Source organism: Ambystoma mexicanum, chromosome 2q (assembly GCF_040938575.1).
Source record: "Ambystoma mexicanum isolate Mex_15411 chromosome 2q, UKY_AmexF1_1, whole genome shotgun sequence".
Classification (NCBI taxonomy): domain Eukaryota; kingdom Metazoa; phylum Chordata; class Amphibia; order Caudata; family Ambystomatidae; genus Ambystoma; species Ambystoma mexicanum.
In genome coordinates, this window is record NC_090924.1 from 1,007,840,619 (window position 1) to 1,007,855,234 (window position 14,616).

The following is a 14,616-nucleotide window of genomic DNA, read 5'->3' on the forward strand; positions in this document are numbered from 1 at the left end:
TGACTAGGTGGCTTCAAGATGAGCAAAACAGTGAGTCAGAACTACTAAAACAGATACCCTCCAATCTGTTCCCCAAAGAGGCACTCTGGAACCCACTGAAACAAATACAGGAAGTCCCCATGATTGTGAAACTGGGTAGACAGGTCTGGACCAGAACCCGCTCCATCCTACAGTCGAGTCATCCATACTCACCCAACATTCCCATCCTGGTGGACACATACAAAACTACAACAGACCTCAAAGTAGCGAGGAGTTGGGAGAGATCTAGGATCTATGCATGGGGGGACATGTTTGAAGAGGACAAATTCAGAGACTTTGAATCACTCCAGATGGCAGAGGGACTCTCCAGAGGCCAATTCCTGTAGTATAATCGCCTCAAACAGACTGCCAAAAAGAAATGGGATAGCTGGCCCGAGGAACCCACCCCAGACCCTCTACTACAGGAGATGTACGAACTGGCTGATGGCTGGAAGCCGGTGACCTGGCTCTACAGCCGACTGATTGACAAACCCAATCCCAAGAGTACAGCACTTAAAGAGAGGTGGGAAACCGACCTCGCCACCACACTATCGGTCAAAGAATGAGAAAGAGTACTACTATACCCCAAAGAGGTGTCACGCAATGCCAGATTCAGGCAGATACAGATGAATATCCTCTACAGGACATACATGACCCCACAGCGGGTAGCTAGCTTCAACAAGAAAGCGTCACCGAATTGCCCCTGGTGCGGCAACGACACAGCTGACCTGATCCACATGTTCTGGACCTGCAATAAGACGGAGAAACTCTGGTCCAAGGTCAGGGTGACCTGTATGACCGCGGGCATTACTAGATATCAATGGGACCCGAAGGAGTGCTTATTAGGAGCTCACCCCAGAATAGCTAAATTCAAACATATAGTCAAGCTTATGGACTTATCATGCATCCTTACGAAAAGAACCATAGCAATGTCCTGGAAGTCCCCAGGGGGCCCGAGATACGAACGCTGGATTAAGGAGTTGGAAAGGTGGACCGAGGCCGAGACTATAGCATGGCAGGAAGGGGCCAACTCCGGAGCGGACGAAGCAAACAACACCCTCGAAGCATGGAAAGCCCTACTGAGAGATATACCCTTTACCGCGGACCACAAACCCCCCTGAAGGGAACCCCTAGATCAGCTCAACGTTGAGACGAAACTCACCCAAACGTCCGAAGAGACCCGACACGGCCCATTCCCGATACCCGTGTCGGGTCTCTTCGGAAGTTTGGGTGAGTTTCCTGATGTTTATTTGTTCACTTTTGTTGTTTCCTTGTTCTTTTTTCTTTTGTTGTTAAATGTCATTACACACATAAATTGGATGAATTGCTATAATCCTAATTTGTCGTAAAACAATCTACACTTGTATGTCTAAATGCCAATAAAGTACGTTTAACATTTTTTTAAAATAAATAAATACATAAATAAATAAATAACGAGGACTCCGGACCATTATCTTTCATTTCAGCCCCTGCAATGGGGATAAAGGGCATTAGAAACCCTGGTTCCTAAAGCGGGAAGCCAGGGTGCTAAAAAAAGATTTTTCTTCATACAGCTGGACACCTCTGGTGTCCAGCTGTAGGAAGGAAGGATTGTCCTTCCTACAGCGTCGGAAGGACAATCCTTTTCCAAGATGGCCACCATGGAAAAAGAAGGTGGGGCTCCGTACAGAGCCCGTCTTCCCTTTCTATGGCAGCCTGCAGAACCCTATGACCATATTACCACAAGCACATTTTGTTTCCCTTTCAAACCTATCCTACTTTAGAATAACTTTACCACACAGCCTGTCCCAGGTGGACATGGTCACTTTAACACCATTTTCCGTCCATTGCGGTCATGGGCAGTAGCCAGATTGTCTGTGTCATGACCTTATGCCATGATCCAGACAATCTGGCTACTGCCCACGGCCACAGGCTATACCTCAGTCACCAAAGGTATATGACAATTTTTTGTACCTACATTATGACACTTGTCAAAAAATAAAACACGGGCACATTTGCAAAACTATGCTTTCAGTTCCTTGCCAATGCTCTTACACGAGTTTGCTTGAAATTCGACCATGTGTTTTTTCTTTCAAAAGTGTCAAAATGTATGTACATGCAATAGTCAAATAACTTAGCCCCCACTTGACAAAATCCATTCAGTCTTTACACAAACATTGAAAGTTGGGTCTATAATCGTTCTCAAAACGTTTGTCCACATTCGTCAAATGGCAACAAAGTTCGAAGCCATCTAAAAATGTTGAGACCCCCCTCTAATTTCGCCCCCTCTTGAGAAAATCCCACCAAACTTTAGAAAATCATTTATACCTAGATCCAAAATCGTTTTGCCAAATGTTCTGCAGATTTGTCAAATGACACCACATTTATATGCCTTTAGAATATTTTGGGACCCCCCCCCTAATTTTGCCCCCTCTTGACAGAGTCGCACAAAATTACATGCAGTTTCATTGAGTGGCGCTAAAGTTATAAGCCATCCAAAAACTGCTTTCAGGTGCCAGTCCGTGCACCGAACAGGGAAATGGGCCCGTGGATAGGACACAGATATCACTAATTTTTTTGCCTTACGTTTTGGTCGTTTTAAAAAACAACTACTGGATGGATTTACACCAAATTTTAAAAACTACACTTTCGGGACCAAGCCGCTGCTCCTGCCGCACATTTTGTGAAAATCCGTCCAGCGGTTTGGGCTGTAGTTGTGAGCAAAGGTTTTTCCCAATTATGTCTATGGAACGAAACTCACTTTTGGGACCCCCCTACAACTTTTCCCCCTTGACTAAACCTCACCAAACTTGGCAAAAGAATTCAGAGTGTGCCAACTACTTTTTTTTGCAAAGTTTGGTGAGGATTCGTCCACGGGGAACGAAGTTATAAGCCACCCAGAAAGTGCTCAGGTGCTTAAACCACTGATTTAACCTTATATGACTTGTTTCAGTTCAATCCGGCCCAGTAAGTGGTGTAAAAGTTGGCAGCCGTTTTATAGTACATTGTTGAACACTAATACAATGTTAGGTTTGTGCCATTGTTATATTTCACTTCAGAGTGAAGGGGCACTCTTCAATATATATTTGATTCTATTGCGTTTGTTCTTATTCATATATCTGATATCAGCCTTAAAGCCAAGTGGCTAATTGTTGTTGTTTAACTTGACCACTGCAGTCTAATTCTATGTGTCATGCTCAGGAGAGAAGAGAAGGAAGCTCAGAAAAGCAGTGGCAACCTAGCGCATTTTAAATGCATATTCCCTGCTGGGATTCATTGTATTAATTACACATGTTGTTTAAATACTGTCGCCAGCGATCACACACAATTGGGTCGAATTGGTACCTAAAGTTCCATGTGCGAATGCTTACGCAGTATAAATGCATATGCCCTGCTGGGCTTCAATGTATTAATTACACATATAGTTTAGATACTGTCGCCATTATTCACTCCTGAGTGGGCCCAATTGATACATAAAGTGCCATGTGCTAATGCTAAAAGATTCTCATTCCATAGATAATGCCCCAGTGGACTAAAGTGCAACTGAATCAAAGTGCTTAGTGCTCAGTAAGGCCAAATGATTCCTATGTTGTATTTAGGGGAAATGCAACGTTCATCGAAATTCTGAATTATTCCAACTTTTCTAATATCAATTAAAAACCAGATACATCTATCTTTTCTATTTGAAAGTTGTAAATTCACATATAATAAACATTAATCATGAAAATTCACATCTGCAATTTAAACAAAATTAAAAGCTCCTCCAACCAAACATATATAGGATAACAGTCTCAATCATATGTTTCAAAGGATGTACAGTATGTACTCCTCAGTTTTCTAATAAATATATTGACAATTCCTCATCTGAATAATGTCCAAATGGTTTTTTCATAGTAAATTCAATAATTCGTTTGGACTGTGCTAATGCAAGAAATCTGATGAGTGCAGTATCACTATTTTGTTTATCTGCAAAATGCACATTGCCCATGCCCCGAACAATCTGGCCACTAGCCATGACACAACAATATGTTTACTTTGAACAATATGGCCACTGGCTATGGGCACAAAATTATATGTTTACTTTGGGCTGAATGTGTGTAATAATGTGGGTACTGGCCATGATCACAATAGTATGTTTACTTTAGTTTGAATGCTTGCAACAATCGGTTGAATGCCTGGAAGAATGTGGCTACTGGGTATGGGCATAATAGTATGTTTACTTTGGGTTGAAAGCTTGCAACAATGTGGCTACTGGATATGGGGAGAATGGTATGTTTAATTTGAGTTACGTGCCTACAACAATGTGGGTAGTGGTGTTGGGTACAATCTGGGTACTGAATATGGGCACAATAATAGGTTTTCATCGGGTTGAATGCCTACAACAATGTGGCTACTGGCAATGCGTACAGTAGTTTGCTTAGTTGGCCAATGATAACAAGGTAATATTGTTCGTGTATGGATGCCTGGAATATGTAATAACGACAAATAGTGTTGTTGCCATGGACAGTGACTAGATTGTTTGGGGCATGATCTGAGCAATTTGGCCAATGGCTATGGCCAAAATAGTATGTTTACTTTGGGTTGAATGGATACAACAATGCGGCTACTGGCTATGTATAAAATGGTGCGCTCAGTTGGGCATGGTAACAAGGTTACAAAATGTGTTTATTTGTCTGTAAAGAAAAGAAAATATAGTTAGTTGTAGAACATGGTATGGAGGATATGCATACGTAAGGTTTTACACATACATTGACTTTTTTTGGCCATCATAAGTAGTACATTGTATGTACTATGTTTTCTACAACATGTGTGTGTGTGTGAGATACACTGTTGTATTAACATATTGCTATCTTTGGGTCATGGGTAAATATCCAAGGTGGATTGAAAAACCCCATTTTGTACATTTGCTGTTAATAAAATGTACATTTTCAACTTTTTCTCCATTTTTTTCAGAATTAAATTGATAAAACGGAGACACATTTTGTATGTGTAGAAAGCAGTACAGTGGTAGTATGGGTGTATTAAGTAATAACATAGGTAATGGAGTGTTTTAAGGGTAATGTAATTAAGAAATATTTGTTTTGTGTGTTTGTTTATGTTTAAAGTAAACAGATACCCAATGGTGTATTGTAAATGAGAATTTAAAGCGTAATTTAAAGACTAAATTTGTGTTTAAGGAATATTAAGGAGGCATTTGTTAGTGTTGCTGGTAACCTATATTTTTAAGTAATGGAAGTGTTATATTCAAATCAACCACTTATTTGTTTTCACATATGCAGTATAGTGGCCTGAATTGGTTGTGGCAGCATTGTGGGATTTTATGCCTACTGTTGTGAATGTTTTCTTGCCAAAAGATACTTGGGGATGTGTGAAGTTAGTTTTAGTGCCATCTGCATTGTGTCTTAAAATCATTATTTAGGCAATAAGCCCCGGCCGGGGGGCATTATAGAATCAGTTAATGCCCCTGGGGCCCAGTGAACGAAGGCCCTGGGGTCATTACCTGATGTGGTAATGCCCCCCTGGCAAGGGGCTTATTGCCATTATTCCCCCAGCCCATTTCACCGAGATCCTAAAGATGTTTTGTTTGGATGTGGGACGCGTTGCTGTTCGCAGTCAAAAAACAAATTTTAAAAAGTTGGTTTATCTTTGACTTTAAGGTTCTGCATGTGTTTTTAATTTTTACAGGGATTATGGGGATATCTTCTATAGTTTCTGTTTGTGCTTGTTGCAGTAACTGGTCCCTGGCATGACTTGGCAAAGGAGAATTTCCTATGCTGCCTGTGTAATGGTGACATTGAAACTAATAGACACAATGTAACACAGTGTCCTAAATTGGTGGCATTCTATGAAACTCACCTAGTGTGCTTTATAGTTGACGCCTGCCGTATACAAGGGGATGCATTCTGGGGCGTTGTTTAGAATGCAGTAGCCTGGCATTAATATTGGCGTTGTCTAGGTTATGGAGTATGTGATGATTCTAAGAATGGTGCCACTGCTCCCCATGGGGATGCCTCTCTTGTTGGACCAGGGCGGTGCAACCGCTACTCAATATCACCCCTGGGGCCAGGGCATCACAGGAGAATCTGTTGGGGGAGGATTAACCTTGTGGGGATACAGACGTTCATTCTACACAATCACGCCATTTTTCCATTATACACCCCATTCCCAACTAACATAAAACATCCCTGACTTCACCTGTGTTGTGACTCTAGTCCAGTCCCAACTACTGAGACGAGTACGAACCAAGGAGTTGAGAGGAATATGTCTGGAAAAACAATAAGAGACTCTGGGCCTTGTTTTCGTCCAGCGGGCCTTATAATAACTGAAAACAGATCAACATGGCCGTCCAACTGGCCTAGCCCGAACCAGAAGGACGGTAGGGCAGAGAACCGTCAACAGTGGCATGCAGGAGTCCGAACCGACCAGAGGATGGAAGACCATCACGACAAGGAGAGAATATTCTTGGCGGGTCCTGTGGCGGCAGGACCTAAGCTGGAGAGCAGTTGGCGAGGCAGTGGCACGAGTTTGCTGCAAATCCGTCCATTTTATTTTTTGAAAAGTGTCAAAATATACGTACAGAAAATAGTCTTTGCACAAACATTCAAGTTTGGGTCTAACATCTTTTTGCAAATCTTTGTGCAGATCCGTCAAACAGCACCAAATTTATAAGTCTTTCAAATATATTGGGACCCGTCTCTAATTTTGCCCCCTCTTGGTGAAACAGCACCAGACTTTGTAGAACCATTCAGGGCCAGGTCTAAAATGATATTGCAATATTTCACGCTGTTTCATCGAGTGGCACCAAAGTTATAAGCCATCCAACAACTACTTTTCACCGACCCTGCAATGCAGAAATATGCATGGATGTCCCCGAACATCTGAGATGTTTGCAAACATCACAGGAATGCCCCCGAACATCTGAGATGTTCGCAGACTTCGTAGAAGAAAAAACGCCTGATTTTTGTCTTTTTATGGCCATATCCCATTCCATCCTCAACACTGCTCACCTCCGCAGAGATTGTTTCATTTGATTGACAAGTGCAACGTTGTGTTTTTTAATATGTTTTACAGCGATGTTTGCAGACTAAGGGCTCGGTTCGCAAATCCAACATGCCGTGCAAATCCAACATGCCGTCCGTTTCAAAGGTTTTGATGCACCTCACGTTTGTAATTGACCAATCAGCTGGCGCATATGATGTCCTCGAACGTACCGCTGCTCTCTGATTGGTACAGGGGGTGACCTCAGACTCCAATTCAGGACACAGATATCAGAAATTTTATTTTCCTACTTTTTGCCAATTTATAAAAAAACGACTGGATGGATTTTACACCAAATTTTCAAAAGCACGCTTTTGGGACCAAGCCACTGCTCCTCATGCAAGTTTGGTGCAAATCTGTCTAGCAGTTTGGGCTGTAGGCATGAGCAAAATATGTTTTCCATTGTGTCTATGAGGACTGCAAACATTTTGGCTCCCCCCTTGACAAAACCACACCAAATTTTGCAAAACCATTCCCTGTTTGCAGGTGAGGATTTGTTGAACAGTCCAAAGTTATAAACTGGTGAGGATTCGTCCAGGGGAGGCAAGGTTATAACACGCCGTTTGATTGGGTAATTCCTACAACGTGCCAACTCTCTGTACAAAATAGATTACTGCATAAGACCCAGAGTGAATCTTATAATACTGATAAAGTTATCTGAGCAATTCTCTTAAGTACATGAAAGGTGTATCATGTGGTTGGTTGTCTAGGTTGTGAATTTACCAGAACCTTGTTTTGTGTTGTCGTATAAAAATAAAAGCGATATTGTCACAATTGTATACTAACCCCTCAGTGTGAGAAGGTGTTTTTTTAAACATGTTTTGGGGAATTGAAGCAATTTGTCAATGGGACGACACCCATGTTGTTTTTGTAATATGAACTGTTTTTATAAAAAGTTATGAAATATTAAACTGTTTTTAACAGATTTCTGGTAGAGGTGCAGTGGATGTATTCAACCACAGCACATAGCATAGCTCAAGGTCATTAATGTACGTGAAAAAGGGAGGGGTAGCCTTTTTTGTCTTATATGTCACACTAGACTCCGTTTAGTTCATGGTGGGACAGGGTGGGGGCCTTACGTAGAAATGGGCAATGAGAGTATAGTAATACATATCCATCGTTATTGAGAAAATGTAACCTGAACTCCTTGTGCAGGCCGGGTTCATTAGACTGTTTGAAAGGTTGATGCAGATGTACGACAAACAGGGTAGGTATATAGAGCAAAGGGACAGATTTCTGTCCTGTATGCCGAGGTGTAGCCAGAATTGTCTAACAAGTGGGGCCTGACGCTAATGTAGTTGGGCCCACTGCAGTGACATTAACATTAGTAATTGCCCACACAGTGCTGCTGAGTGGGATTTAAAGATTTTGGGTGGGCCTTGCCCGCTCAGGCCCTACCCTGTCTATTATGCAGTGACAGCCTGGCACCCTTTTGTGTGAAATGATGATGTAAGAATGTATGTGGATCACGGGTGGTAAGCTTTTCACAGTGCCATGGTGGTTTGTGAGCGCGGGTGTGTTAAACCTTACACAACAGTAGAGGTGAGCAAACATCCTTCTGCTTGCTTCCTAGTGTTCAAACCACCATGTCGTGTACGCAGGAAAGCTGGGATGAACTACAGGCACTTTAAATGAGGGTGGGATGGAACTGTGTCTCTGCTGGGAGCAAAGCCCTGGGCCGTGCTTTCTATAAGTTCTTGAAGCTTGCTAGGAACATTCTGGAGATGGCTGTGTGAGAGGCAGGATTCCTGTTGTGCCGATCCTTCTGGTAGTTAATCTGCAAAATGCATCCTTGTCTACCCTTCTTCGTCACGGGTGCAGTTAGCATGTCCTTCTAAAATAGGTCTAGCTGGTGCTCTTAGGGCCAACATGGGTATAGCGTTTGCTTTCCATCTTACTTTTGCAGGTCTACTTTTCCTGAACTGGCACTTGGTGGTTGCTTCAAAGCACTTGAAATTTAATGTAAAACGTGATACATAAACAACACAACTTAACCTGACATAATATGATCTAACAACCTAGTATAACAAAACTGGAATCATGTAATAAAAAATTAAATGAAGATGTGAATTAAAAAGTAAGCAAAATTGAAAATGAAAAAAATCCCTTAAGAATCCCAAAAAATAAAGAGGGTAACTCATAGAATTCAGTGCACAAGTGGCAGGCCCCCACTCATGTCCCGCTCATGTCCCCCAGAACCCCCAGCCCCCAACAGTGAGGGGCACCTGCCAGCAGGCCCCCACTCATGTCCCACTCATGTCCTCCAGCACTCCCACCACCCAGCAGTGAGGGGTACCTGCCAGCAGGCCCCCACTCATGTCCCCCTGCACCCCCACCCCCCAGCAGTGAGGGGCACCTGCCAGCCGGCCCCCACTCATGTCCCCCAGCACCCCCACCCCCCAGCAGCAGGGGCACCTGCCAGCAGGCCCCCCCTCATGTCCCCCAGCACCCCCACCCCCCAGCAGTGAGGGGCACCTGCCAGCAGGCCCCCACTCATGTCCCCCTGCACCCCCACCGCCCAGCAGTGAGGGGCACCTGCCAGCAGGCCCCCACTCATGTCCCGCTCATGTCCCCCAGCACCCCCACCCCGCAGCAGTGAGGGGCACCTGCCAGCAGGCCCCCACTCATGCCCCCCCCACATGAAATAAAGATGCACAATCATGGCCCACTTCTACACCAAAATACCACAGCACACCACTCCATTCTTGAGATGCAATGATTTCCCAATCCACCCCACACTGACATGCCTATCTCAAGAAACAAACCAAAAGTCAACTATGTACATCAACACATGTCCATCACACACACACACACACTGGTTGGCATTGATTGTGTAAACCCACATTTTCACATGCATTAACCCAATGAGTAAATCCCACACATGGAACTAAAATATCAAAATGTATTATGTACAAAAATAAAGCAATGAAATGAAAGCATAACAAAATAGCAAACATGAAATTAAAAGCATGTGCAAAAGATGAGTAAATGAAAAGTATAACCAATCCAAAAGAAAAATAGTCCAAACTCTCCCTCCACCAACGCAAATCCAAAGGAAACGTAAAAAGATAAATCCATTGATCCATGGTGAAATCAAAAGAAAAATTTCAAATAAATCCATTGTCCAACTATGTACATTCCATTGTCAAGGGTCCATGAGCCCAACAAAAGAAATGAAACCTACCTAAGAAACTACCTAATAAAAAAACTATATACAAATGTGTGGGGCATAGTCCATTCACCACAAATCAAAGAAAAAGGAAACCTAACTCTAAAAACTATTTACAAGGGCAGCGGGCTAGTCCGACGGCTCACTTTCTGATATCCCGGGCCAGGGTATCATCGAACTCCTGCTCGATGTCCCGGAGGCGGTCCTCTTCCATGGCCCCGAGGGTTCGCAGGGACGATGACATGTGGACCTCCAACTCCCTGCAAATTGCCTCGAGGCACTCGGCCCACTTCAGAGCCCTCTGCATGTAGTTCTCCGCCCTGACCATTGTGAGCCGTGCCTCTTCCGCCCGCTGCCGCTCCACATCTATGGTCTGGCCCAACCGCTGCCACACGGAAGACATTTCCAGTCCTGGGTCCTCCTGCCCTCTGGCCGATGCCTGCCCCTCCGATGTTGAAGGCCCCGAGCCATCATGGCTCCCACCTTGTTGCTGCTGCTGCTGCTGTGCCTGTGCCTGTGCCCTGGCTCTTGCTGCCTGCACGTCCTCCTCCGGCTGGGGTGCAGTTGTTGAGGTGGCCACCCCTGCTGGACGTCTGACTCCTGACTGTGGCAGGGATGTGTCCTCCACCAGCCTGGCCGCAGGGTCAGAGGCAGCTCCAGAGGGAACCCCGGTGATACATGTGTGGGAAGATGGCATGGAGGACGACTGGCTCATAGGGGGTTCAGGTGAAGAGGGGGTCAGAACAAGGTCCAGCAAACGGAGGAATCCGGCCCTGGTGACCCGTCCCAGTAGGTCAATGCGGTCAACGAGGCATTCGAGATGACGTGCAGTGTCCTCACGAAAACACTGCAGGTCACCTTGCATGCCCCGTTGACGCAACGCCATCCTACCCAGGACAGGCTCAACCCGGTCCCGGATAGCCACGTCCACAGGGAGAGGAAGGCCAGTTGTTGTAAGCGGATCCCCTCCCTGAAAACGGGTCTGGAAGTAGGCATCCCTGCTGGTGCAGGATGATGCAGTCACATGATCGGGGACAGGATTACACACAGGCACCTCCGCAGCGGCCTGTGCTACCTCCTGTACCTGCCCCTGCACTGCACCACTAGAACCAGTGGAATCCCCACCTCCAGACCCCGTGTGTGTCCCTTCCATGGCCTCCTCCGCCACCAAACCCCCCACCAACCTGGATGACTCCGTGCCATCTTCCTCCGTCGGACCCTGTGGGCTCTCAGCTGCCCCTTCTGCTGCCGAGGAGTCCAACTCCAACCTCCACCTCTTGAACCTTCCCTCGGCAGCTGCGGCCTGGGACGCGGCACCGGACTCCTCACTCCCTACGAGATGACAACCTGGGAGGGGAGCCAGGCCTTGCGTCTCCGGCTGGCGCTGCAATCCCTGCTGCCTTGCTCCACAGCATCCTCTCCGCCCTCTTCATCAGTTGATGCTGCAGACAGGGAAAGATATAACACAGGCATCAGGGCACTGTACAATGGACTGATACACACATGACAGTTGTACATCAGTGGCAGTGTCAAACTTCAGACTTGGCATCACACTCCCTAACACACATGTCATTTCGACTCACACACATGAGCAATTCCACAGCAATATTGCACCAGGCTGCACCATCCATACACATACAACAGCATCAGCATCCGAAGGTGAGCCTGACGTCACATGAAACACGGGGAGTACACAACACATGCACACAAACCAACACACTAACATGCATGTGTGCATGTCCACCAACTGTCACAGTGATGAGATCGCCATCCATGTCACATCTGGCATTGAGCCTTCTACATGTCAGTGCCACATGCATCCATGTTGCATCACAGTTGCACACTTGTCAAATACACACACATGCACATGTACACAGTGCAGATACATGCAGCTGGAACTAATATCCATGTGTGACACCACAACCATGCCAACGTACATACAAAGTAATTCAAACATGTGTGCTCCCACATCTGCATTTGGCCGGCATGCTTACCCACACATACACCATCCATGTGTCTCACACATGAGAGGACTCGCATGTGTCAGCCTCACGCCCCTGTACATACACATCAATACATGGCCCTAAAAAAACACATGTGCAACCTGCACACTACTGGCACACCACGACACACACAGCATTTAATCATTATGCATGCACACTTACTGCTCGACTCCAGACGGGTCTGCCTCTCAAGGACCTGGAGGTGGAGCGCTGGGCATATGCATTTCAGGACCCTCATTTGGTGGTCGGACAGGTGGCCCCGGCGCCCCTTGGCATCCGCTGCCTTCAAGAGGTTCCGGGCCTTGTCGAGGGTCCTGGACCTGAAGTCCTCATGCTGCAAATGTGTTGCTTTTCCATCTTGGTGTCCTCATTGTCTGCCTTTTTGACTCCCCTTCAAACTCATTGACAGTGCATGCATGCCAGGGTTATAGTCATATGGGACATGTGTAACCCATGTACAGGATCTCTGTCTTGTCAGGCCTATGTGTGTGCTATGGTGCTCATGCCTGTTTCCATTTCTTGTATTTCATGTTTTTGCAGGTGACGAAGCACTTGATGTTGGTGAGGTTCAGGAGATGGTGCAGACCCAGGAGGATTCTCAGCCACAACCAGGCACCAGTGGGGGACGTGGTGTGGTGGTGGGTGAAAACACTTTGGTACTGCAGACCATACTGTCGAGGGGTGTCTCTGGTTGCAGCTCCCCAGACCTCTATTCAGGTGCTGAGTCGGATGATGAGACTTATGTGCTGTCGCAGGTCAGTGCTTCTGGCAGGGATTCTGTTCTGTCCAACCCACCTGCACCAGGGGTAGAACCCTCTATGGGGATGTCAGTGTTGGTAGGTCCACCTTTGGCGGTTACGGATGCAGGGTCACACTCCACAGCATCTGATCCTGTTCCTGGGCCAGCAGATTAGAGGGGGAATGCAGTCCTGCAGCCTCAGGCAGTGCCAGCATTTACTATTTACAAAAACTATATACAAATGTGTGGGGCATAGTCCATTCACCACAAATCAAAGAAAAAGGAAACCTAACTCTAAAAACTATTTACAATGGCAGCGGGCTAGTCCGATGGCTCACTTCCCGATATCCCGGGCCAGGGTATCATCGAACTCCTGCTCGATGTCCCAGAGGCGGTCCTCTTCCATGGCCCCGAGGGTTCGCAGGGACGATGACATGTGGACCTCCAACTCCCTGCGAATTGTCTCGAGGCACTCGGCCCACTTCAGAGCCCTCTGCATGTAGTTCTCCGCCCTGACCATTGTGAGCCGTGCCTCTTCCGCCCGCTGCCGCTCCGCATCTGTGGTCTGGCCCAACCGCTGCCACACGGAAGACACTTCCAGTCCTGGGTCCTCCTGCCCTCTGGCCGATGCCTGCCCCTCCGATGTTGAAGGCCCCGAGCCATCATGGCTCTCACCTTGTTGCTGCTGCTGCTGTGCCTGTGCCCTGGCTCTTGCTGCCTGCACGTCCTCCTCCGGCTGGGGTGCAGTTGTTGAGGTGGCCACCCCTGCTGGACGTCTGACTCCCGACTGTGGCAGGGATGTGTCCTCCACCAGCCTGGCCGCAGGGTCAGAGGCAGCTCCACGGGGAACCCCGGTGATACATGTGTGGGAAGATGGCATGGAGGACGACTGGCTCATAGGGGGTTCAGGTGAAGAGGGGGTCAGAACAAGGTCCAGCAAACGGAGGAATCCGGCCCTGGTGAGCCGTCCCAGTAGGTCAATGCGGTCAACGAGGCATTCGAGATGACGTGCAGTGTCCTCACGAAAACACTGCAGGTCACCTTGCATGCCCCGTTGATGCAATGCCATCCTACCCAGGACAGGCTCAACCCGGTCCCGGATAGCCACGTCCACAGGGAGAGGAAGGCCAGTTGTTGTAAGCGGATCCCCTCCCTGAAAACGGGTCTGGACGTAGGCATCCCTGCTGGTGCAGGATGATGCAGTCACAGGATCGGGGACAGGATTACACACAGGCACCTCCGCGGCGGCCTGTGCTGCCTCCTGTCACTGCCCCTGCACTGCACCACTAGAACCAGTGGAATCCCCACCTCCAGACCCCGTGTGTGTCCCTTCCATGGCCTCCTCCGCCACCAAACCCCCCACCAACCTGGATGACTCCGTGCCATCTTCCTCCGTCGGACCCTGTGGGCTCTCAGCTGCCCCTTCTGCTGCAGAGGAGTCCAACTCCAACCTCCACCTCTTGAACCTACCCTCGGCAGCTGCGGCCTGGGACGTGGCACCGGACTCCTCACTCCCTACGAGATGAAAACCTGGGAGGGGAGCCGGGCCTTGCGTCTCCGGCTGGCGGTGCAATCCCTGCTGCCTTGCTCCACAGCATCCTCTCCGCCCTCTTCATCAGTTGACGCTGCAGACAGGGAAAGATAGAACATAGGCATCAGGGCACTGTACA

General features: G+C 47.2%; 1 protein-coding gene across 1 annotated transcript in view; it reads left to right on the forward strand.

The window, feature by feature from the left end:
- Positions 1-446: 446 nt before the first annotated feature.
- Positions 447-14,616, forward strand: part of LOC138568827 (ferroportin-like) — a 467,510-nt gene continuing 453,340 nt past the window's right edge. The window contains exons 1-2 of the mRNA XM_069646598.1: positions 447-522; positions 12,748-12,825. Coding sequence (XP_069502699.1) covers positions 447-522; positions 12,748-12,825 — 154 coding nt within the window. The remainder of the gene's footprint in view (positions 523-12,747; positions 12,826-14,616) is intronic.